At 38.6% G+C, this 24065-nt stretch overlaps 3 protein-coding genes across 4 annotated transcripts in view; 1 reads left to right on the top strand and 2 right to left on the bottom strand.

The window, feature by feature from the left end:
- Nucleotides 1-371: 371 nt before the first annotated feature.
- zbtb8b (zinc finger and BTB domain containing 8B) lies at nt 372-5776 on the top strand. The gene is made up of 5 exons (XM_087785939.1): nt 372-432; nt 966-1169; nt 1915-2797; nt 3598-3776; nt 3880-5776. The coding sequence occupies exons 2-5, from the start codon at nt 996-998 to the stop codon at nt 4177-4179; spliced, it is 1536 nt and encodes a 511-aa protein (XP_087642065.1). The 5' UTR covers nt 372-432; nt 966-995; the 3' UTR covers nt 4180-5776.
- A 555-nt stretch (nt 5777-6331) lies between these two features.
- On the bottom strand, nt 6332-9297 carry LOC148084479 (coagulation factor XI-like). Its single transcript, XM_087787563.1, has 9 exons — nt 9224-9297; nt 9005-9155; nt 8693-8796; nt 8461-8623; nt 7581-7699; nt 7375-7507; nt 7189-7295; nt 6510-6666; nt 6332-6434 (listed from the first exon to the last, which is right to left on the bottom strand). Exons 1-9 carry the CDS (start codon nt 9282-9284, stop codon nt 6332-6334), a joined length of 1098 nt encoding a protein of 365 aa, XP_087643689.1. The 5' UTR covers nt 9285-9297.
- An 8060-nt stretch (nt 9298-17357) lies between these two features.
- The window catches only part of LOC148084478 (coagulation factor XI-like), a 10584-nt gene continuing 3876 nt past the window's right edge, over nt 17358-24065 (bottom strand). Inside the window, exons 1-10 of one of the 2 annotated variants that reach the window (XM_087787562.1) lie at nt 22005-22056; nt 21319-21430; nt 21098-21248; nt 20783-20886; nt 20552-20714; nt 19044-19162; nt 18838-18970; nt 18652-18758; nt 17726-17882; nt 17358-17646 (exon numbers count right to left, since the gene is read on the bottom strand). In XM_087787562.1, coding sequence (XP_087643688.1) covers nt 17544-17646; nt 17726-17882; nt 18652-18758; nt 18838-18970; nt 19044-19162; nt 20552-20714; nt 20783-20886; nt 21098-21248; nt 21319-21379 — 1098 coding nt within the window. In that variant the 5' untranslated portion in view covers nt 21380-21430; nt 22005-22056 and the 3' untranslated portion in view covers nt 17358-17543. Of the gene's footprint in view, nt 17647-17725; nt 17883-18651; nt 18759-18837; nt 18971-19043; nt 19163-20551; nt 20715-20782; nt 20887-21097; nt 21249-21318; nt 21431-22004; nt 22057-24065 lie in introns of those variants that run through there. The other variant, XM_087787561.1, reaches the window with a different exon arrangement.

Raw genomic sequence — 24065 nt, 5'->3', positions numbered from 1 at the left:
GTCATAAAGAATACATTGTTTTAATCGTAATAAACGAAAAGAATATATCTTATTTTGGAAGAAAACGACATTGTTTAAAGCAGCCATTAAATACATGCCCTCATTACAGGAAAAATACCTAATGTTTTTTGATGCTTGAAATTATACAACTGCGATTTTTTTTAAACAAAGTAATATGGCATACGGGCATTTTCATCTATTTATTTGTATTTATATTTCATCGCATTTTTTTTAATACAAACGTTGTATTATAATTAATCTTCAATTACATTTTCCCTATTTCGAATAATAAAAATAAAAAACAATTCTTATTTCCATTTGCAGTCTATTGACTCGCCCCTCGGTGGTCGCGTTAATGACGTCACACCAAAGCGGAACTCGTCAGATGATGTGGACAGGAAGAGCCTGGGCAGTTTCACAAACTCTGAGCAAGTAAAATACGTTTTATTATCATACGCCTCGTTGAAAATATAACGTTATTTCCAGGCTTTCACATATCCAAGCGTTTTTTTTAATGCAGCTTGTTTTTTTTTCTGCGTTTCGATAGCATGCTAGCTCGGCGTTAGCGTCTTGTGTCACGTGTGGTGTTTTACATCTGGAACACTTCATGTGGAATAATGAATATTTCTGAGTATTAAACATGAATTTCACTGTGAACATTTCTCCAGGATATAAATATTCGTGTGTTGTGATGCCAGCGTGGAAACAACAGTAGTCATGTGCTTGTGCAACATGTTAAATAAACGTTTTACTTATTTAATCGACAGTATATGAAAGACAAACATTACACAGACGTACAGCATGTTTTCTTCCAGCTCTTGTTGTTTCTGCAACAGCATCTGATCAATTACATGATCATCAAATACTGGATGTTGATGTAGAGTCAATGATTTAAATAGTCAAATTCAGTAACAACTTGTGATATAAAAACCTTTAAAAATGTCTTGTTTCAATGTTCGTTCCAGAAAGTGAGTCCACTACTGGTGAGGACCATCATGGAGGTTCCCTGCTATTTGCCTAAACTTCTAAATGAGCTCAATGAGCAGAGAAAGAGGGACTTCTTCTGTGACTGCAGCATCCTGGTTGAAGGACGAGTCTTTAAGGCTCACCGCAATGTGCTGTTTGCAGGCAGTGGCTACTTTCGGGCCCTCCTGGTTCACTACCTACAGGTAGGGTTATATTTTTACCTTCTTCGCTTACTGCTTTCTCGCAAACGGATAAGTAAACAAGACAATTAAAAATCTAGCTTATGCGGTGCATCGCATCACTATAGACACAGGTTTCTGTTTTTTTTGGTTTATGATCAATAATAAAGAAGAAAAGTCATTTCTTTAGAGTTTTAAATATTTAAAACACATAATAATTGATGATGAATTTGATGTTTTCAGTTACATATTTAAGTTTAAAATTTGTATTCTTTTATATTTTACATGTATGGATAAACATTATCTTATGGTTTTTGTAACATGAACAAAAGTGGATCCTTCAATATTCAATATAAAGCCAGGATACCCGCTCAGTTCCTTGCATTCTTTGTGTGTTTTTTCCATTAATTATTATGAGTAAAACTCAAAATGAATGAGCTGAATAACCTGGTGTTGTCCAGATAAGTCAAACACATTTGCTTCAGTAGGTAACTGAAAAAAAAGTTGTGACATAAACGTAAATGAAAAACAAACGACAAAGGATGATATTTAAAAATTTACATTTTGCCTAGATCATTCTTATTGAATACACTTATTAAATATTTAATTCAGGCTGAATCTGTTTTCGGAATTTCCAGGGAGGCTATTCTGCCTTCTTTTGTGTGCCTTAAGTTTGCAAAATGAGCTAAAATTCTGTAAATATCCCTTATTTAGTTTGTAATGCATATGATTTATCATTCAAATGATAGAGACTTGTGTTTGGTTTCAGGATAACAGTCAACGCCACAGCACTGCTTCATTGGATATCGTCACTGCTGATGCCTTCTCCATCATCCTGGACTTCCTGTACTCGGGCCGTTTGGCCCTGAATAGAAACAATGTCATCGAGGTGATGTCAGCGGCTAGCTACTTACAAATGACTGACCTGGTGAGCTTCTGTAAAGGATACATTCGCTCATCTTTGGAGATCTGCAACAAGGACAAGGATGAGATTATGGTGAAACCTGACCAAGATAGAAGAACTGGACCAGCTGACAGCGGCACCGCTGCTTCAACCTCGATGGCTACAACAGGGGATTCAAAGGCTCAGAAGGAAGAGGGGGAAGTCGAAGGGTCAGAGATTATCAGGGAGCCTACAACTTTGTCCAGAACTCCCTTGTCGATACCAGCAGCGACGCCCCCAAGCCGAGACAGCGACTACCAGTCCAGAGGGGACCTGGCGTCGAGTCAGGAGAGAACGAAAGCTCACATGGATCACACCAACCGCTCATCTTCCTCGTCTTCTGATCCTCCGGAGTTAGTTAACCCTAAAATTGAGTACGACCCAGATGAAGAACTGATGGAGTCTCATGAAACCAAACACCTGTCTTCATACACAGGCCCATCCCATCACCACAGCAGGTTTCTGCAATCCAGCAACTCCCCGTCCAACGAACGCTCACCTTTAGAGTACAGCCACTCTTACAACTCCCGGCATCTGATGGAGATATTGGCAAGAGGGGAAGGCCCAGGTTTTTCCGAGGAAAGAACGGGACAGTGCTTTTCTCAAGGACATAGTAGCAGTTCCGGAGGAGGCAGGGTGGATGACGGGCTGGGTCTTGTAGGCTCTTCCATCATGGAGATCCAGGCCGATTGGCTCGGAGAGGATGCAGGTAAAATCCTAAATTTAAGATCCTGAATTAATTTAGTTTTCAATTGGTCTTGGATCCACTGTGATGAATTTAACATTTGTCTCAGAGACATTTCATCACCTTAACTACCAAAATAATCATGATTGGTCAAAGTTTTCAGGTTTAGGTTTAAGTAGACTTGACCTAAGGCTTTAAGGTTAAACTTATTTCCTCGAGCTCAGTAGGTGGCGCCCTCAGTTTAACAATAATGTTACCATAGAAAAGCAGTTCAGAGCATCTCATTGGAGAGTGGACAGTGACATCTAGTGGCTTCTTAACATAAGGACTTTACATTTCATTAAATGTTACTTGCATGAAATATACAATAATTTAGTCACAATATACCTGATTGCATATTTTCCTCTTTGATTTGGCAGCTTAAGTCGTAATGTATAAAGATTTTAAATATATAAATCATAAGATAGGTATAAAGTGTTGTTCATTCATATTATCTAATTTAAGTATTTTATACAGAAATCTAATCAATGTCAAAGTAGCTTCAGAGCTCAGTCCACAAGGTGTGGTTGGATCATGACAACATCAACATTTCCAAAAACCTCAAATACCTTTAGGTAGAATAAATGAAAAGAAAACATGTTGATCAACGTGAAGCTAGTAAACCTAAAGTAAAACCTTAAATGACATCTGAGTCCAATACATTTATTTCAAAATAGAAAGAGTTGATGAGAACCTTGCTCTGTGTTAACTGATCAGATGTAGGTTCTAAGAAACTCCAATGGAATGGATATTGACGTCCTTTTTGCTTGTTTCCTCCCTCACAGGTGATGGCCTTCTGGTGTCGGTCAAACTCCACAAGTGTCCGTTCTGTCCCTACACCGCCAAGCAGAAGGGAATCATGAAGAGACACATACGCTGTCACACAGGAGAGAGACCCTTCCCCTGTCCCATCTGTGGCAAAAGGTTTACGAGGCAGGAGCACCTCCGCAGCCACGCTCTGAGTGTAGGAACCATTTCTCAATTTAGTCTTTTTGAAATTTAAACGCGTTGTATTGATTGATTAGAAGCACCTGAGCTGAGGAAGTCGTGTCGTCTTCACCCGACAGGTTCATAGACACTGCTGGCCCGTCTCCTGCAAGAGCTGCCGGCAGAGTTTCACCGGGCCTAACGTCTCGCCGGGCCTGAGGCGTGTCGGCATCTGTGACAGCTGCAGCTGCGTGACCACCACGCACACCGACTCCTCCCAGGTGCACCTCGGTAACTCTGAGCCCATGGAGCGGGGAGACGGCTCCACCGATTGGTCCAGTTTCATGGACGACGTTGACGAGGTGGAGGTGGGCAGAGTAGAGGACTTGGTGCAGAAGCAGATGATCGACAGAGAACTGGCTGAGACACAGACGCTATGAGTGTGGACCATTAAAACCTTATTTATTGATTTCAAACCAATTTGCTGTTAATTGCCAAAATATACAGTATAATGTTGCATGTTCCTTATACATTGTAATGCTGTGTTAATTTATGCTTATGTTTGTTTTTTGAAGGACATTCAAATGTTTAAAATAACTAAAAAAGCCGATCAGGCGCCGCCAAACTACTTATTTTCAATCAAATTATGCAATTATCGCAATCACTCAGCAAATGGCATTATGGAGCTCACATCATGCCTCACCTGAAGAGCTGCACAACATCTTTAAAATTGTTGATTAAATGTGAATTTATCTAATACTTGTACGTATTCAATGAAAAGAGAGGTTTTTTTTACAAACCGTCAGTACATTTGAGGTCCAAGATCTATTTAAGAGACACTTAAATCAACACATTAGTTTCACTTTGAACAGACTTTAAGACTTAGACCATATTCAAGCTGATAAAAGAACAATAATAATAATAAATTAGAAATTGACACATTGTAGAGATGTAAATAATCATATCTACAAATTATCTGAAAATACTATTACCTTTTAGTTGAGGCAGTGTGTTTCCTAAACCAAAAAATTTTCCGACTGATAATATGAAAAGTAAATGTGGTTACGTATTAACCAGTTTTCAGCTGATCATTTGATGATAACACTTGACAAATAGACTTTCAATCTTGTTTCCCTGTGTTAGTTCACAATTGAATGAATTGTATATTATTTAAAACGTTTAATCAAAAAACCCAGGAAAATATTTGACATGGAGGATCGAAAATCTCCCTTCTATGGGAACCGAAAGAGGAAGAATTTTCCTGGTATGTTAGCTTTGATTCTTGCAAGTATAACAATTTTAACTCGTGGTAAATCAAAATATTTCTTATATTAAACTTTTTTATTTTTAACTAAACGGCTTCTGAAGGAAGACATGGAAAAGTCTTGGGTACAGAGGATACAAATTCGCCATTCGACCAATGACCACAAATATACTCTGTGTAAAGATAATAACCTCAACAGCAAGAACAACAAATACTACAAGAATAAAATATGTAACCACTGAAGTACAAAAAAAATCAATGCATTAACCTCTCAAGGACATGCGGTCAGGGGAGTGAAGAGGAAAAAATACATAACATGAATGCAATATTATTATCTGTCCATTGATCTTTTATGTATGACTGATTCATAGTCAAATCCTTAGATGTCCATGTTTTTCACCCAAATACAGAGTGAAACTGGGTCAGAACCTCACCTCTGATTGCACAATCCATCTCAAACAGGGTTGATTTATGAATATGGTGCCTGACTGTTGCCATATCTCTACATGTCGACAATATAATGCTTGCTGATAGGTTTGTATATCCTGATTTTCTAGGCAATGTTTTAAGCCATTAAAGTTTGATCTTTGTTAGTGATGTATTTAGCATCACTGATGGGAGATGAAACCACAGTGAAAAACTCTGTGAGACGAACAGTGCTCTCCCGCACAGAAGGGGGCGCATGTGAGCCAACTGGTGCCTTTTGCAGTGAGTCAAAAATGGAAGAGGATTTTATATCTTAAGCTTAAAGATTTCTCTGAAGAAGACTTTCAATCAAATTGGGAAGTGATGAAATGTAGATGACACTGGTGTTGAAGGGTTATCTTCACATGAATGAAGATAACTCACTTTTCAAACCCCTTGAATTGAATTGACGTCGTTTTCAAATAAAACATGTTTATTCCTTAAAAAATGTATGAAAAGAAAAACAAATCTTGACACAATATTGCATTTTAGACAAATAGAAAGACTACACATTGCAGAACAATTTCATTTTTTATATCAAGACATCAATGCAAGGTTTATTAAAGCTTTCTTTTTATAAACTCATGTTTATTAAAACAAAAACATTATTTTCTTTTACAATATTAATCGGACTCTCTCAATATAACTGAGAAAAGGATTCTAGGTGCAAAAATGTGAAGAATCAGTCTCCTGATCACAGCTTTGTTCAATATAACTATGAATCATTATTTATCTACATAAAGGATTTTATAAAGTTGGGGGACAACAAACTATAAAAAAGTCACAGAACATCATCAAAATAATAGAAAATTTGATTTTACCTCAAGGTATCTTTTTTTTTTTAATGTACAACACTTCTACTATTAAACACAGTTCTTCAGGGTGAAGCCAGATATAACACTGGGCCTTGTGGCAACTCTTGGAGGAGAAGGTAAAGTGATGACACGTTTCATGTAGCATCTTCTCCTATAAAAAAAAGAGAACCACATTTAAAAAATGACGTATAGGGTTGAAACAAGAAATAAAATGTGAGGGAATTACCGAGTAGCTGCTGAAACAACATCTGTGTGGTAGGTGTAGAACTGACATTCTGGATTGTCAGTGCAAAGCCCATGGCAGTGATTGACATCTGAAGCAATCACAAAGCCCAGATCGGAACCAAATAAACCTATTCCTTCATATTTCTCTTTTGTCCACGCTGTCAGAAAGATTAAAACACAGATCAACAATAAGACAAGTAGTACAAAGGTGCTGTTGATTAGAGAGACAAATTTTACAGAGAGAGAACCTGGAACTGTTGTTGTGAATTCAACAATAGAACTGACCAAAAACAAACATTTTTCTGAAGCTTAGGGAGGCTGTTTGTCTTCTCGTTTAGACTAGTTTATCAGTTCATTTTCATGTCTGAAGAAGAAGGAGCTGTCTTGACTGCAGTTAATAAAAAAAACTCTGCAGCGAGAATTCTGACCCATTCTAGTAGGAGAACTCACATTTCCCCGATCCTTAAACCTCTGCATCAAATATTTTTTGTTTGGTTCCTTATTTAAGACTTGTTTGTTATGAGGCAACTGTCAACATGGCTACTGAAGTCATTGGGTCGCTGAAACCCCTCACCAAAAGGGGGTTGCAATTCAAGGACTGGATTTATTATCATAGCTATTTTTGTTTTATTTTTTAAAACTATGTGAGAAAGATTAGGAATGTAAGACAATAAACATACCACGACTGGCCTTGCAGGATCTAGTGGGCATCCCAGAGGTGAATGAAGATTGTCCTCTGAAGGAGAGGGTGCCCGTGTTGCTCTTCAGGTAACAGAAGACTGCATTTCTGCAATGCATTAGAATTATCATGAAATGCTATTTATCTCACCTAACCAAGAGTAACACATTAACGACACACCACGTACCTATTATAAGAGAAGTATGTACAGAGGGGATGAGCATTGCAAAGGGTCTCACAATGTTCAAAGCTGACGGCAGGCATCCTCAATATGTCATTTCCAATGATTTCCAAGTTAATAAAGGGGTTTGTTTCACAATCTGCAAACGGTGCATGAAGTAAAACGGCATGAATACCTTGAAATTCATACAATTAATATCAGTGATTTTATACCTGGTTTGTTGGATTCTGATAGTTGAAGGAAATCCGAAAATCCGGCGATGACACCGCTCTCCTTCCTCACCACAAGTGGTGTTGGAATGTTCCAGGTGAATTTGAGCTCGCATTTGTATCTAAGAACCAGAAAATACAAAATGGAAATAATGAAGATTAAATATCATCTTCTAATTAATCTAATCTCATTCCTCCACTGTATCGAGGGTCTGCCTAACGCCTCAAACCAATGGGACAAGACTGATTACCTCAAAAACACAATAATCCCACGTTACTCCTCTAAAGGTCATTCCTTTGGACCACATGTGACCTATAATATAATATAATATATAATATGCCAGTGTTTAAGATAAGATAAGGAACATACAGTATATTATTGATCAACAGTTACATGGAGACTTCCAATTAACGTAAAGCTGCTGTCGAAAGAAAGAAAGTTGCAGGGAATCTTCAATAAAGGAGGGTTGGTACTGATGTTTGTCTAGTCTTGCCTAGTGAGGTGAAGTTGCTGATAATAGAGTTTTGGAGTTTTTAAGACTGATTCTACTTTGTTTTATTGTATGTCTGAATGATTTCATATTAGTAACAGAATATTTCTGATATGTGACTATGAATTGTGTTTTTTTTAGTTACAAACAGTGACTTTGGGTGAGTTTTGTTTAGACGAGGTAGGATTATAAGTGGATATTTACATGACAATCAATCCTAAAACTAGTAGCTGTTAATGCTACTTCTTTTGGTCCCACACATCTTATCAATTAAAATTGCTATAGTTCCCCTGATTGGTTCTTCAGCAGCCTTTTTGTCACTTAGTTTTTTAGAATTCATGTTCACAATGAGACACAACCAGTCTGCTCCTGCCACAACATGTTTACATTACCTTGTGTTCCGTACTGGTTCTTTCTCAGTGACAAAAGTGAAGAACTGGCAGCCTGGTTCTTCTGTGCAGACCCTCTGGCACTCCTTGTAGTCATAAGTGAACACGGACCTAAAAGTTGCTCCAGGAAAGTCAACGTGTTCGTACACATTCGGCAGACATGGATCTAGACAACATCCAAAAACATAATAAGTATAAAACATTAAAACATAAAGTGATGATATCTCAAGCTCACTTTTGTGTGATGCAGTGCAGTTATAACCAGAAATTGCTCCAATACGAGGAATCTGAGATGTAGGTCGTCCAGATGTAGTGGATTTCAAGTAGCACAAGAAATGACTGCAGGGGGGAAATTGTTTCAGTAATCATTCATTTTGGAACATGACAGCTGGTAACGAGCACTATTAGATGTGTATATTTATTTATTTAACAACATAAGTGTTAAAAATAATGATTATAAATGTACAGTGTTTGAATTTGCTGTGTATTATTCGTTATTGTTAATATACTATAGATGTTTGTTTTAGTTCTTGTCTTTGGTCTTTACCTGCTTTCTGAGTCAGGCTGGAAGAAAGTAAAAAAGCGACACAATGGGTGCTGGGTACACAGATGTTGACAATGTACAGCATCAGCAGCGTAGAAAGATTGGACATCGTTTCCTGGGAAGTTCATATTCTCCAAAAGTGCAGGCGAGCAAACTTTATCAAGGAAGAAAACATTTACTCAAATGATTGTTATGCTGACAAGGATGTATGACAAGCCTTACCCTGGCTAGCTGAGAGGCAGATAAGCGAGAGGAGACTCAGTAGGATCAGTTGTATTCCCATCTTCAAACCGTGGAGATCCTCAAGGAACAGGAACAATGGAGATTTGAAGGTCTGAAGAAATGAAGACAGAATTTTTAAGTCTAAAGAAGAGAGAGAGATAGGCAAGCTTGTTAGGGAATAGAAGTATAGAAAACAGATGCTTTATTTAAGATCAGAGTGGTTAGAGAAACATTAAGGGAGGTTAAGAAGAGAGTGCAGGCAGTACGGAGAACAACACAAAATGTGTGGGACAGTAGTGAGACATGTAATGTCGCATTGTTTAGACACAGTTGCCCTCACACGAAGACAAGAAGCAGAAGTCAGAAGAGTCAGAGTTGAATATGCTCAGGGTTGCATTGCGAGTCACGAGGAGGACAATATTGAAATCAAGTACATCAGAGGTACAGCCCACATAGAAAAGTAGTTAGGGAGGCCAGAGACATAGGGATATACCTAATGAAGAACTGTAGAAAAGTACCTCCCATGAGGTCAACGGACGAGTTAAAAGAGAACATGAAGATCATGTGTGTATTAAGGAAGGATAGAAAACGGTAAAAACCAAGAGACAAGTTACAAAAGTAGAGCAAACATTGACCTATAACGTGAAAAAGTCTTATTCAAGGACACAAAAAAGTCACATTACCTTTAAGTTGAAGCTCAACAATCGTTGTTAGGATCAGAAGGTTCGTGTCGTGTTCCTAAAAAATAAAAGATAAAGACAAAAAAAAAATGCACCAACAAGTGACTGTATTGGACTCACAAGATCGTCTAACTGTCCAGGAGTCTGTGGACGAGGTTTATATAAGGAGAAAATGTGGGCCATCGCCATCATCACTAGGTTATTCATTCACCAACTATCAACTGATAAGTTTATGACAAATTTTACAAACAGGCTTTAAATCTCAATCCCGCAAGTGGAATTGATTTTCAGTGCAATATAAATGTAGATAAGATTGAACATATATAGTTGGTCTAATATTATGTTTTAATAAGTATTGAATGGCAGAAACTGATCGTAGATCCATACCATAGACCATGATAAAACACATCCATGTGAATTCTCCCTTCAAACCTGTCTATAGATCAGATGACCCAAATGACCCTTATACCAGAAAGACTAGAGCGTTGATTTCCAACCACTGTTCACAAAATTTTTTCTCTGAGAAATCATCAGATGTGGAATGTAAATTTGCTATAGTTCCCCTGATCGGTTGTTCAACAGCCTTTTTCCCCGGCGCAGACTGTATCCATTCCTTTTTTCGTGTGCTACAGATGCCTGCAACAACTGAAATCAGCTTTTGATAGCAGCTTCAAAAGTGAGAAAGTTGGAACCTGCACCAGCATAAACACTTCCTGTTCATTGAGACTGTTGGGTTCTTAGTGCCTCAACATTGGTTGAGTTTGTGCTTGTCGACTAAATTAAAATCCAAGGTTATTAATAAAAAACAACCATAGCTCAAGCCTCAATCTTCTCCTTTTACATTGTTTTCATTTACTCATTCACGCTCAAAGCATGTTGGCGGAGTATATTTTCTTTAAATACCGCCTTGTTGTTTGAACACCAACCCCTGACTCACACTAAAAGCTGTCACATTTTGCAGCAGATCTGCACAATTATGTATTTCAGGGTGCAAGTTTTAGAAATGCATGCTGCATTAGAGTGTTGCTAGGCTTCACGTGGTCGAAATATTTGTAAGCTTGAGGAGCACGTTTTTCTTGGGTTTCCTTGGTTTTCTAGGTTCTTGGCTCGACCACTCAGGACAACATGAATGACTCTGCTATACTGTACCCGAACACTCTTGACGCCATTCTGACTTGTTGCTTGTTTTTTTAGTTATCATGACACTGGCACGTTTTCATTATCACTGGACCGTTATCATTCAACAATCGGTCAACAATCTATCTTTCATCCCACCTGTTTGTCTTTTGAACTTTGATCTGATGCAAACTATCCAGTCTGCCTGGGTCATGTTTTTGTCCTAAGAACAACTTCTAGACACGTGAGTCCAACCCAGACATCGGTTAATAAAACATGGTTTATAACTTGGCAATTTGTAGAAACACAACCAGAGCCGGTGTATCCAGACAATGACATTTATTTTTACTGACTGACCTTCAGATAAAAAACTTCAAAAATAAAATGTCGTCACTTAACGTTAAGCAAATTTAAAATACTTCCATTTCAATTTAGCATTACAAAAATACTTTTTTTTTATGAAACTTTTCATTAGGGATTGAAATTTGTCTCTAGCCTCTCTGAGCTTCCAGGCCCACTTTCGGTGTCATTATTTGATCTCCTCCTTTTTACATGTATCTTTATTTTAAAGCACTTACAACTTTATCAGGCTATTTGGTGAAAAAAACATACCATTGCATTTAACCTTTTTTTTTTTAATTCCAATTTTTTAATTAAATTTTTGAATATCCGAGGCACTAATATACTTCTGGATGACTCAGAAGCCACTCATGATAGCTTGGACTTGGACTGAATAGAACTTTTTGGTTTTAGGTATTTTTGCTATTAGTCAAAACCGAACCACAAAGAACACAGATTCATAAAACCCGGGACAGGATGTTAAATTGTCCATTGTAGCAATAGATGGTAGTCGCATGAGGTTGATGTTGAGAGTGCCGTGGGAGCTGATGGGGGGGGGGGATGTACATTTTGGGACACATCATAAGTAGTGAACCTTTGACTCTTAGGGTGTTTCGTCACTAGACACCCTCATCAAAAGTGGCCAGTTACAGGGTGATCAAGCCTGAGCTTGTGTCCCATCCCCAATCATGCATTACCTGGTAGATTAACTGGTGCAGTCCACGGGACTATTCAAGGCCGGGACGTCCTCTTCGCTGTTAGATTAAAATTATTATATATGTATACGCTATACTTAAATTAATGCTAAAAGATAATCAAAATATAAAGTATAAATGACTCGCTTGATCAAGAGCGGGAGGGTTTGACTACACATTCACAATCAACATTCCACTCAGACTGATTCACACTGGTTCGAGGCAAGCTTGCATCAGAATTAGAGATTCGACACCGGTAATTTGAAACATCTGTTTATCTGCAAATCAAACCTTAAATTGTAGATCAAAGAACGAAGCAAGACACACCTGGGAAAGGGGGGCTAAGGAGGGCCGAGAAACATTTGAATAATTAGATTACAAGAAAACAAATTAGGATGTCTCTCTGCGGGTGATCGGTGACACAGGAAACTTGAAAGAACTATTTAGCCGGAAAGCGACGACCTCCCGGATGGGAAATTTGCCTTAACTATAGCGATGTTTTTACCGCTCAGGAACTTTTCTGCCCGGGGCTACAGTCGCCGGGAGAAAGTGCGTCCGGTCTATCGTAATTGAAAGCTTGTATTTTGTTTGACTTGGAGCGCCGAATAAACGACCCGTTACACACTCTGGATTTTCCATCTTTCTCCATGACGCGAAGTACTGTTAGATAAAAAAAATTATTATACACTATACGTATACGCCATACTTAAATTAATGCTAAAAGATAATCAAAATATAAAGTATAAATTACTAGCTTTTTCTAAGAGCTTAAACATTTGAATACGCATTCACAATAAACATTTCACTCAGACTGATGTACATTGTTTCAAGACAAGCTTGAAACAGAATTAGAGAAATGACACCGGTTATTTAAACATCTGTTCGTCTGCCTTTTCACACCTGGGGTCGTGAAACAAAGAGCGAAGCGGGACACACCCTGGAGGGGAGGGGGGGGGTCTGGAAGACAAAGGCATCCACCCACGCAAGAGGGCAAGCTAGGAAGTTTCTCTGCAGGTGATCGAGACATGGACAACTTGAAAGAGCCATTTGCCTGAAAGAGACGACACCGAAATTTGCCGATGTTTCTACAGCTCGGGACCGTTTCTCCCAGGACTATTGAATTGTAAAGTCGCCGGCAGAACGCGCATCCAATCGATCATAAAGCTTGTATTTTGTTTGACTTGAAGCGCCGAATAAACAATCCGTGACCCTCTGCATTGACCATTTATCTCCACAAAGCAAAGTATTAAGACCCAGCGGTGACGGCTTGTTGGAACGCCCGGAACGGACTCCAGTTTGGACCGTTTTAGTATAAGACGGAAGTGACGTCGGGTTGGAGCTGGAAGCGAGTCCGTGTTTTGATCGTTTTTATCGCTGAGTCATCTTCCAATCTTGGGCCATGGCTAACTGTCTAGTCTCTGACTTGGTACTGGGATGGTTTGGCTTTCTCTGTCCCTCTCGGATAAATAATTGGTGTTGAGATTGAGTTGGTTGTTCTAAGAGGCAAGGAGTTGTTGGTGTTCCTCTTGCTCTCAATAGCTGCTGCCAGAGTCTTTGAGGACCTGGTTGTGCCTCCAGGTGTAGCGGCCTTGTGTGAGGCTGGTGTTGCAGGAGGCCGAGATGTGTTTGAGAGTGAGTTTGGGCAGAGGGCACAGGTTGGATCCTCGCCATACCACACTTGCAGGTTTTTTGGTGAAGGGAATGTTGTAGCTCTCACGATGAAGCTGATGTTACTTTCCTACATTTCCCAGAGCTGCGTCCAGGTGAGCTTTCTACTTTCCTGGTGTTCCCACCTTATCCATTGTCCCTGTTTTGTCCTGCACCTCCTCTACCACCATTTTCCTCTGAAGTTGAGGCCTTACACCAAGTTGGTTTGCTTGCTAAGGGGCCAAAGCCTCCTCTTCCCAGCTGACATGCCCCACAATATCCTTGTACTTCAGAGCTGACGTGGCATGCTGGACCGCATCGGATAGTTTCCATTTCCTACCAGTTAAGATGGATGTTGCACCATTGCAGATGGACTGGTAGTTGGAGTCCTTCAACGTCATCAGGAGTCTCTTTTTAGAGCGCTTGTACTCTGCAATACTCATGGTGGGCAGTTCAAGGATCCCCTTCCCCTATAGGGTAGAACAGTCCGAATAAACAGGGAGTGTTTATCCTTGTGCAGGTTCAAACTTTCCCTCTTTGGCGGCCATTTTCAGTTGTTGCCGGCATCTGTGGCACACGAAAAAGGTATTGGATACAGTCGGAATTTACGCGGGGGAAAAGGCTGTTGAGGAACCAATCAGGGGAAATGTAGCAATTTAATATGTCACATCTGATGAATTCTCAGAGCACACTTTTGTGAACAGTGTTTAGAAATCAATGCTCTAGTCTTCCTGGTATAAGGGTCATTTGGGTCATCTGATCTTTAGACAGGTTTGAAGGGAGAACTCACATGTATGTGTGTTATCATGGTCTATGGTATGGATCTAAGATCAGTTACTGCCATTCAATACCTATTAAAACATAATATTAGACCAACTATATTTATTCAATCTTATATGCATTTATATTGCATTAAAATTCAATTCCACGTGAGGGACCGAGATTTAAAGCCTGTTTGTCAAGATTTGTCACAACCGAGCTGAGAGTTGGTGAATGAATAACCTAATGACAATGGCGATGGTCCATATTTTCTCCACAAACTCCTGGCCATCTAGACGGTCTTGTGAGTCTAATACAGTCATATTTTGTTTTTTCAGGAATACGACGGGACGGTAATGTGACCTTTTTTAAATGTCCTTGAACATGACACTTTCAAGTTAGAGGTCAAACTTTTGTAGGCGCGATCAACTTTTTCTGTCTTGTTACGAGAGATCTTCATTCCTGTCAGACGTTTAACTCTCCATTGTTCCTGTTCCTTGAGGATCTCCATGGTTTGAAGATGGGAATACAACTGATTCTACTAAGTCTCCTCTCGCTTGTCTGCCTCTCAGATAGCCAGGGTAGATTTAGATTTAGATTTAGATAAACTTTATTGATCCCTCTGGAGGTCTCCTTCGGTAAATAGTATCCAGCATACAGCAACACAGACGATAGATTCATAAAACAAGAACAAGAACAAAGTGCAATAAAAAGAAAGTGCAAGATGACTATGGCGATGACACAATCTAAATATTAATATATTAAGATGGAATAGAATCATATTTTCACTCAACTCCTGTCCCCAAACTCAGAATTAAACAGCCTAATAGCACGAGGAATGAATGAGTCCCGTGGAGCAGAAGGGCAAAAGCTTGCTTGATCTTGATCTATTAGTGTTGCATCTGGGGAGGAGCATTCATGCATTCCCTCGTAATGCATAAGTAAGGTTTGTTAGACAACATTGTCATAATAGATAATGAGAATTTAAGTACATTTTAGGGTCTTTTGAATGCTTGCTCCATAACAAATAAATCCTTTTCTCTGAATGATCTTTTCACAAGAGAAGAGTTGGATTTATTGTGTCTGTCTGAGACTTGGCAGAGAGAGGAAGAGTTAATTCATCCAAACGAACTCTGTCCAATAGGGAGCGCTGTCCCAGAGAAGCCTCGTCTCTCTGGTCGTGGGGGTGGTTTGGCTGTTGTTTGTAGAGAGAGTTGTTCTTGCAAAGTGATTCAGAGACAGGAATTCACTTCTTTTGAGTCTCAGATGATCTTGATTGGTTCTACTAGTCCTTTATATTGTGTGTCAATCTACCATCCCCCAATCCTGCAGCATTGTTCTTGTAAGACTTTAGTGACTTCTTATCCTTATTCAAATTGAATCTGTTCATATTTTTGGAGACTTTATTCTTCATGTTGATGACGTCACATCTTGCTCTGCTAAGAAACTTTTAACTTTAACAGAAGCCTTTAATTTTTAATGTTTCTGAATTTTGAATGTTTCTGAACCGACTCGTCAAAAAAGGTCACATTTTAGACTTAGTTTTTACTCTAGGCCTGGACATTTCTAATGTATCTGTGCATAATGTCCATCTGATTGATAATTCTCTTGTCTTGTTTAACCTGGACTTCATCCCTGAACCTAAGCCCTTGAAAGTTAGGTCTCTGATACTGCAGACAGTTTTTCTGCTATGTTTGACCCTCTTTCCTTCAATGACTGCCATAACTTGGAGCGACATCCATGAGAAGTTTCAGTCTGGCTTCCACAAACATCACTCTACGGAGACAGCCTTACTGAAAGTGTCCAGTGACATCATGATGTCGGCTGATTCGGGTCAATACACTGTTCTGGTTCTCTTGGACCTGTCCTCAGCGTTTGACACAGTTGATCACCAGATCCTGCTGAGAAGACTGAGGGATGAAGTGGGACTGTCTGGGTCTGTGTTACAGTGGTTCTCGTCATACCTTTATGGGCGCAGTTTCAGTGTATCTGCCAATCAAATGAGGTCTGAATCGGCTGATCTGTTGTGTGGAGTCCCTCAAGGTTCTGTTCTTGATCCTTTATTGTTTTTGCTGTACTTGATTCCCCTGGATAAAATCTTTCAGAGATTTCCTGATGTTTCTTACCACATTTCTGCTGATGACTTCCAGCTCTACTGCTCATTTGATCCAACTGAGCCCCAGAGGCTGAACAGCTTAGTCAATTGTTTGCTAGAAATCAAACGGTGGTTGAGTTCAGTTAACTTAAACTCTGGTTATTGCTCCTGATGATAAGATTCCAGGGTTGAGTTAGTACTTAGGTGACTTAGGTCAGTGACAGCATGATCTGGAGCTTGTAATCCATGCATTTGTGTCTTCTAGTCTGGACCTTTTTTTTCACAAGTTAGTGACGTATTTAGCTTCACTGATGGGAGATGACACCACAGTGAAAAACTCTGTGTGCTCTCCTGAACAGAAGGGGCGCATGTTAGCCAACTGGTGCCTTTTGCAGTGAGTCAAAAATGGAAGAGGATTTTATATCTTAATCAAATTGGGAAGTGATGAAATATAGAGGACCAACACTGGTGTTCAAGGGTTCTCTTCACATGAATGAAGATAACTCGCACTTTTCAAACCCCTTGAATTGAATTGACATCGTTTTCAAAAAAAAAATTTTATTCCTTAAAAAATGTATGAAAAGAAAACCAATCACTTTACAATATTGCCTTTTACACAAATAGAAAGAGAGCACATTGCAGAACAATTTCATTTTTTACATCAAGACATAAAGACATCAATGCAAGGTTTATTAAAGCTTTCTTTTTTAAACTCATGTTTATTAAAACAAAAACATTCTTTTCTTTTACAATATTAATCTGACTCTATCAATATAACTGAGAAAAGGATAAAATGTGAAGAATCAGTCTCATGATCACAGCTTTGTTCAATATAACTATAAATCATTATTTATCTACATAAAGGATTTTATAAAGTTGCTGGACAACAAATAATAAAGTCTCAGAACATCATCAAAATAATAGAAAAATGGATTTTACCTGAAGGTACCTTTTTTTTAAAATGTTTTGATTGTACAACACTGCTACTATTAAACACAGTTCTTCAGGGTGAAGCCAGATATAACACTGGCCCTTGTGGCAACTCTTGGGGGAGAAGGTAAAGTGATGACACTTTTCATGTAGCATCTTTTCCTATAAAAAAGAGAACCACTTTTAAAATATGACATATAGGTTTGAAACAAGAAATAATAATGAAAAGTGAGGGAATTACCGACTAGCTGCTGAAAAGACATCTGTGGTGTAGGAGTAGAACTGACATTCTGGATTGTCAGTGCAAAGCCTATGGCAGTGATTGACATCTGAAGCAATCAGAAAGCCCAGATCGGAACCCCATAAATCTATTCCTTCATATTTCTCTTTTGTCCACGCTGTCAGAAAGATTAAAACACAGATCAACAATAAGACAAGTAGTACAAAGGTGCTGTTGGTTAGAGAGAATACTTTTACAGAGAGAGAACCTGGAGCTCTTGTTGTGAATTCAACAATAGAACTGACCAAAAACAAAATCATTTCTGAAGCTTAGGAAGGCTGTTTGTGTCTTCTCGTTAGACTATTGTAACACTTTATTTTCGTGTCTAAACAAGCAGGAGCGGTCTCCCCTGTAGTTAATAAAAAACTAAGAGAATGCTGACCGGCTCTAGTAGGAGAACTCACATTTCCCTGATACTTAAAACTCTGCATTGGCTGCCAGTTACCTTCAGGATACATTTTAAAATTCTGGTTCTTACTTTCAGAGCTATTCATGGTCAGGCTCCTCCTTACTGATCTGATCCAGCCTTACACCCCAGCTCGGGCTCTTAGGTCTGTGGATCAGAACCGGCTGGTGGTTCTACGAAAAGCACTTTACAAATATAAATTAATTACTTACTTACTTAATGACTTAAATTTCAGTCAAGTGTAAAAATAAATGTTTTAATATACTCTACCTGATAAAGGTTTGACATATTATTTGTTTGGCTCCTTATTTAAGAGTTGTTTGTTATGAGGCAACTGTCAACATGGCTACTGAAGTCATTGGGTCGCTGAAACCCCTCACCAAAAGGGGGTTGCAATTCAAAGACTGGATTTATTATCAGTTTTTTTTGTTTTTTTTTAAACTATGTGAGAAAGATTAGGAATGTAAGACAATAAACATACCACGACTGGCCTTGCAGGATCTAGTGGGCATCCCAGAGGTGAATGAAGATTGTCCTCTGAAGGAGAGGGTGCCAATGTTGCTCTTCAGGTAACAGAAAACTGCATCTCTGCAATGCATTAGAATTATCATGAAATGCTATTTATCTCACCTAACCAAGAGTAACACATTTACGACACACCACGTACCTATTATAAGAGAAGTATGTACAGAGGGGATGAGCATTGCAAAGGGTCTCACAATGTTCAAAGCTGACGGCAGGCATCCTCAATATGTCATTTCCAATGATTTCCAAGTTAATAAAAGGGTCTGTTTCACAATCTGCAAACGGTGCATGAAGTAAAACAGCATGAATACCTTGAAATTCATAGAATAAATATCAGTGATTTTATACCTGGTTTGTTGGATTCTGTTAGTTGAAGTAAATCTGAAAATCCGGCGATGACACCGCTAGTCTTCCTCACCTGAAGTGGTGTTGGAATGTCCCAGGTGAATTTGAGCTCGCATTTGTATCTAAGAACCAGAAAATACAAAATGGAAATAATGAAGATTAAATATCATCTTCTAATGAATCTAATCTCATTCCTCCACTGTATCGAGGGTCTGCCAAACGCTTCAATCCAATTGGACAAGATTGATTACCTCAAAAACACAATAATCCCACGTTACTCCTCTAAAGGTCATTCCTTTGGACCACATGTGACCTATAAAGATGCCAGTGTTTAAGACAAGATAAGGGACATACAATATATTTAGGATGTCAACAGTTACATGGAGACTTCCAATTAGAGTAAAGCTGCTGTCGAATGAAAGAAAGTTGATGGGAGTCTTCAATAAAGGAGGGTTGGTGCTGATCTTTGTCTCATGTGTCCACTGAATTCATCAAAGCCACTGCTCACTCCTTAAAACATAGTTTCCAGATCCATATCCAGTCTCCTGAGTTTCTTCTGTCACCAATAAATGGAGGAAGACAAAAGGAATTTGATGAAAGTTGTGAAGTCGTAGCGAGGTGAAGTTGGTGATAATAGAGTTTTGGAGTTTTTAAGACTGATTCTACTTTGTTTTATTTTACGTCTGAATGATTTCATATTAGTAACAGAATATTTCAATTCTATTTCTATTTCTATTTCTATGTGATTATGAATTGTGTTTTTTTAGTTACAAACAGTGAGGAGTTTTGTTTGGATGCGGTAGGATTATAAGTGGATATTTACATGACAACCAATCCTAAAACTAGTAGCTGTTAATGCTACTTCTTTTGGTCCCTCACATCTTATCAATTCCCTCATGTGGAATTAAATTTCAATGCAATATAAATGCAGATAAGATTGAACAAATATAGCTGGTCTAATATTATGTCTTAATAAGCATTGAATGGTAGTAACTGATCGTAGATCCATACCAACATCCATGTTAATGCACATCCATGTGAGTTCTCCCTTCAAACATGTCTATAGATCAGATGACCCAAATTACCCTTATACCAGAAAGACTAGAGCGTTGATTTCCTACCACTGTTCACAAAAGTGTGCTCCGAGAAATCATCCGTTGTGGATGTGGATGTGAAATTGCTATAGTTCCCCTGATTGGTTCTTCAACAGCCTTTTTCCCCTGCGCAGATTCCGACTGCATTCAATACTTTTTTTTGTGTGCCACAGATGCCTGCAACAACTAAAACCAACTTTTGATACCAGCTTCCAAAGTGAGAAAGTTGGAACCTGCACCAGCATAAACATTTCCCATTCATTGAGAGTTGGGTTTTTAGTGCCTCAATGTTGGTTTAGTTTGTGTCAACAAAATTAAAATCCAAAAAATTAATGTTTTTGTCACTTCGTTTTTTTTAAATTCATGTTCACAATGAGACACAACCAGTCTGCTCCTGCCACAACATGTTTACATTACCTTATGTTCCGTACTGGTTCTTTCTCAGTGACAAAAGTGAAGAACTGGCAGCCTGGTTCTTCTGTGCAGACCCTCTGGCACTCCTTGTAGTCATAAGTGAACACGGACCTAAAAGTTGCTCCAGGAAAGTCAACGTGTTCGTACACATTCCGCAGACATGGACCTAGTCAACATCCAAAAACATAATAAGTATAAAACATGAAACATAAAGTGATGATATCTCAAGCTCACTTTTGTGTGATGCAGTGCAGTTATAACCAGAAATTGCTCCAATACGAGGAATCTGAGATGAAGGTCGTCCAGATGTAGTGGATTTCAAGTAGCACAAGAAATGACTGCAGGGGGGAAATTGTTTCAGTAATCATTCATTTTGGAACATGACAGCTGGTATCGAGCACTATTAGATGTGTATATTTATTTATTTAACAAAATACTGTTTAAAATAAACAAACCTTGTAAATGTACAGTGTTTGAATTTGCTGTGTATTATTCGTTATTGTTAGTATACTATTGATGATTGTATTAGTTATTGTCTTTGGTCTTTACCTGCTTTCTGAGTCAGGCTGGAAGAAAGTAAAAAAGCGACACGATGGGTGCTGGGTACACAGATGTTGACAATGTACAGCATCAGCAGCGTAGACAGATTGGACGTCGTTTCCTGGGAAGTTCATATTCTCCAAAAGGGCAGGCGAGCAAACTTTATCAAGGAAGAAAAAACATTTACTCAAATGATTGTTATGCTGACAAGGATGTGTAAAAAGCCTTACCCTGGCTAGCTGAGAGGCAGACAAGCGGGAGGAGACTCAGTAGGATCAGTTGTATTCCCATCTTCAAACCGTGGAGATCCTCAAGGAACAGGAACAATGGAGATTTGAAGGTCTGAAGAAATGAAGACAGAATTGATAAGTCTAAAGAAGAGAGAGAGATAGGCGAGTTTGTTAGGGAATAGAAGTATAGAAAACAGATGCTTTATTTAAGATCAGAGTGGTTAGAGAAACATTAAGGGAGGTTAAGAAGAGAGTGCAGGCAGTACAGAGAACAACACAAAATGTGTGGGACAGTAGTGAGACATGTAATGTCGCATTGTTTAGAGACAGTTGCCCTCACACGAAGACAAGAAGCAGAAGTCAGAAGAGTCAGAGTTGAATATGCTCAGGGTTGCATTGCGAGTCACGAGGAGGACAATATTGAAAATAAGTACATCAGAGGTACAGCCCACATAGAAAAGTAGTTAGGGAGGCCAGAGACATAGGGATATACCTAATGAAGAACTGTAGAAAAGTACCTCCCATGAGGTCAACAGACGAGTTAAAAGATAACATGAAGATCATGTGTGTATTAAGGAAGGATAGAAAATGGTAAAAACCAAGAGACCGGTTACAAAAGTAGAGCAAACATTGACCTCTAACGTGAAAAAGTCTTATTCAAGGACATTTAAAAATAGTCCCATTACCTTTAGGTTGAAGCTCAACAATCGTTTTTAGGATCAAAAGGTTCCAGTCGAGTTCCTAAAAAAGATTTTTACAGTCGGACTTCAAAACAAAAATGCACCAAGTGACTGTATCGACTCACAAGATCATCTAACTGTCCAGGAGTCTGTGGGTGAGGTTTTTATCATCGCCATCGCCATCGTCTTTAGGTTATTCATTCACCAACTATCAACAAATAAGTTTATGACAAACTTGACAGGCTTTAAATCTCAATCCCTCAAGTGGAATTGGATTTCAAGAAGATAAGATTGAACAAATATAGTTGGTCTAATATTAGTTTTAATAGGTGTGGAATGGCAGTAACTGATCTTAGATCCATACCAAAGTCCATGATAATACATATCCATGGCGGAATATATATAGAGAGAGATTTTTTATTAAACACCAACCCCTGACTCACACTAAAAGCTGTCACATTTTCCAGGTTTCAGTGTTGCTAGGCTTTACAAGGTGGAAATATTTGTAAGGAGCATGTTTTTCTTGGGAGTCATAGGTGTTCTAGGTTCTTGGCTGGGCCACTCAGGACAACATGAATGACCCTGGTCTACTGTACTCAAACACTCTTGACGCCATTCTGACTTGTTGCTTGTTTTTGTTGTTATCATGACACTGGCACTTTGTGGATGCACATCTTTTTCACTGGGGTCACGTTAACTTCTAGACAGAGAACACGTGAGTCCAACCCAGACATTGGTAAATAAGAATGTTTTTTAACTTACAAATTTGTAGAAACACAACCAGAGCCAGTGTATGCAGACAATGACATTTATTTTCACTGACAGACCTTCAGATAAAAAGTGTCAAAAAATAAAATGTAATTATTAACGTTAAGCACATTTAAAATACTTCCATTTCAATTCAGCATTAAAAAATTACTTTTTTTTAATGAAACTTTTCATTAGGAATTGGAATCTCTAGCCTCTCTGAGCTTCCAGGCCCACTTTTGAAGTCATTATTTTATCTCCTCCTTTTTACATTGATCCTTATTTTATAGCACTTATAACTTTGTCAGGCTGTTTGGTGAAAAAAACATACCATTTCATTCAAAACATTTTTTTTAAATGATTTAAAAAATGTTTTGAATGAAATTATTGAAAATTCCGAGACACTAAAGTACTTCCGCATGACTCAGAGGCCACTGATGATTGATAATGTTCAGTGTTATCAGTGTCTTTGAAGTTCATATTTGTTTCTTGTACATATAGACCTTGACCTAATTATTTGCTCACTTTGCACGTTTTATTATCACCAGGCTGTGTTATCATTTTTAAATCTGTCAATGAACCATTCAAAGGTCACACTTTTTCATCACTTGACCTACTTATCAAATAAACTAGTTGAAACGATCTCCTAAAAATAATATAAAACATTTTTTTCAGTAGATATATCAAGAATTATTTATATGTACAATGTATGTTGACGTTTGTATGAATAATTTTACCTGATCTTCCTATGAAAACTTGGACTTGGACTGAATGGAATTATTTGGTTGGATGCAATGAGAACATTTGACTAGTCAAAACCAAACCACAAAGAACACAGATTCATAAAACACTTGACGTGATGTTAAATTGTCCATTGTGCCAATACATGGTAGTCACATTAGGTTGATGTTGAGAGTGCTGTGGGAGCTGATGGGGGTATGTACATGTTGGGACACATCATCAGTAGTGTACCTTTGACTCTTAGGGTGTTTTGGCACTACACACCCTCATCAAAAGTGGCCAGCTACAGGGTGATCAAGCCTGAGCTTGTGTCCCATCCCCAATCATGCATTATCTGGTAGCTTAACTGGTGCAGCCCACAGGATTATGCAAGGCAGGGACGTCCTCTTGGCTGAGTCATCTTCCAATCTTGGGCCATGGCTAGCTGTCTAGTATCTGACTTGGTACTGGGATGGTTTGGCTTTCTCTGTCGCTCTCTGATGAAAATAGGTGTTGAGATTGAGTTGGTGGTCCCGAGAGGCAAGGAGTTGTTGGTGTTCCTCTTGCTCTCAATAGCTGCTGTCAGAGTCTTTGAGGACC

This window comes from Callionymus lyra, chromosome 3 (genome assembly GCF_982586985.1).
Source record: "Callionymus lyra chromosome 3, fCalLyr1.hap1.1, whole genome shotgun sequence".
Taxonomy (NCBI): domain Eukaryota; kingdom Metazoa; phylum Chordata; class Actinopteri; order Syngnathiformes; family Callionymidae; genus Callionymus; species Callionymus lyra.
This window is presented reverse-complemented; position numbering and strand designations above follow the sequence as displayed.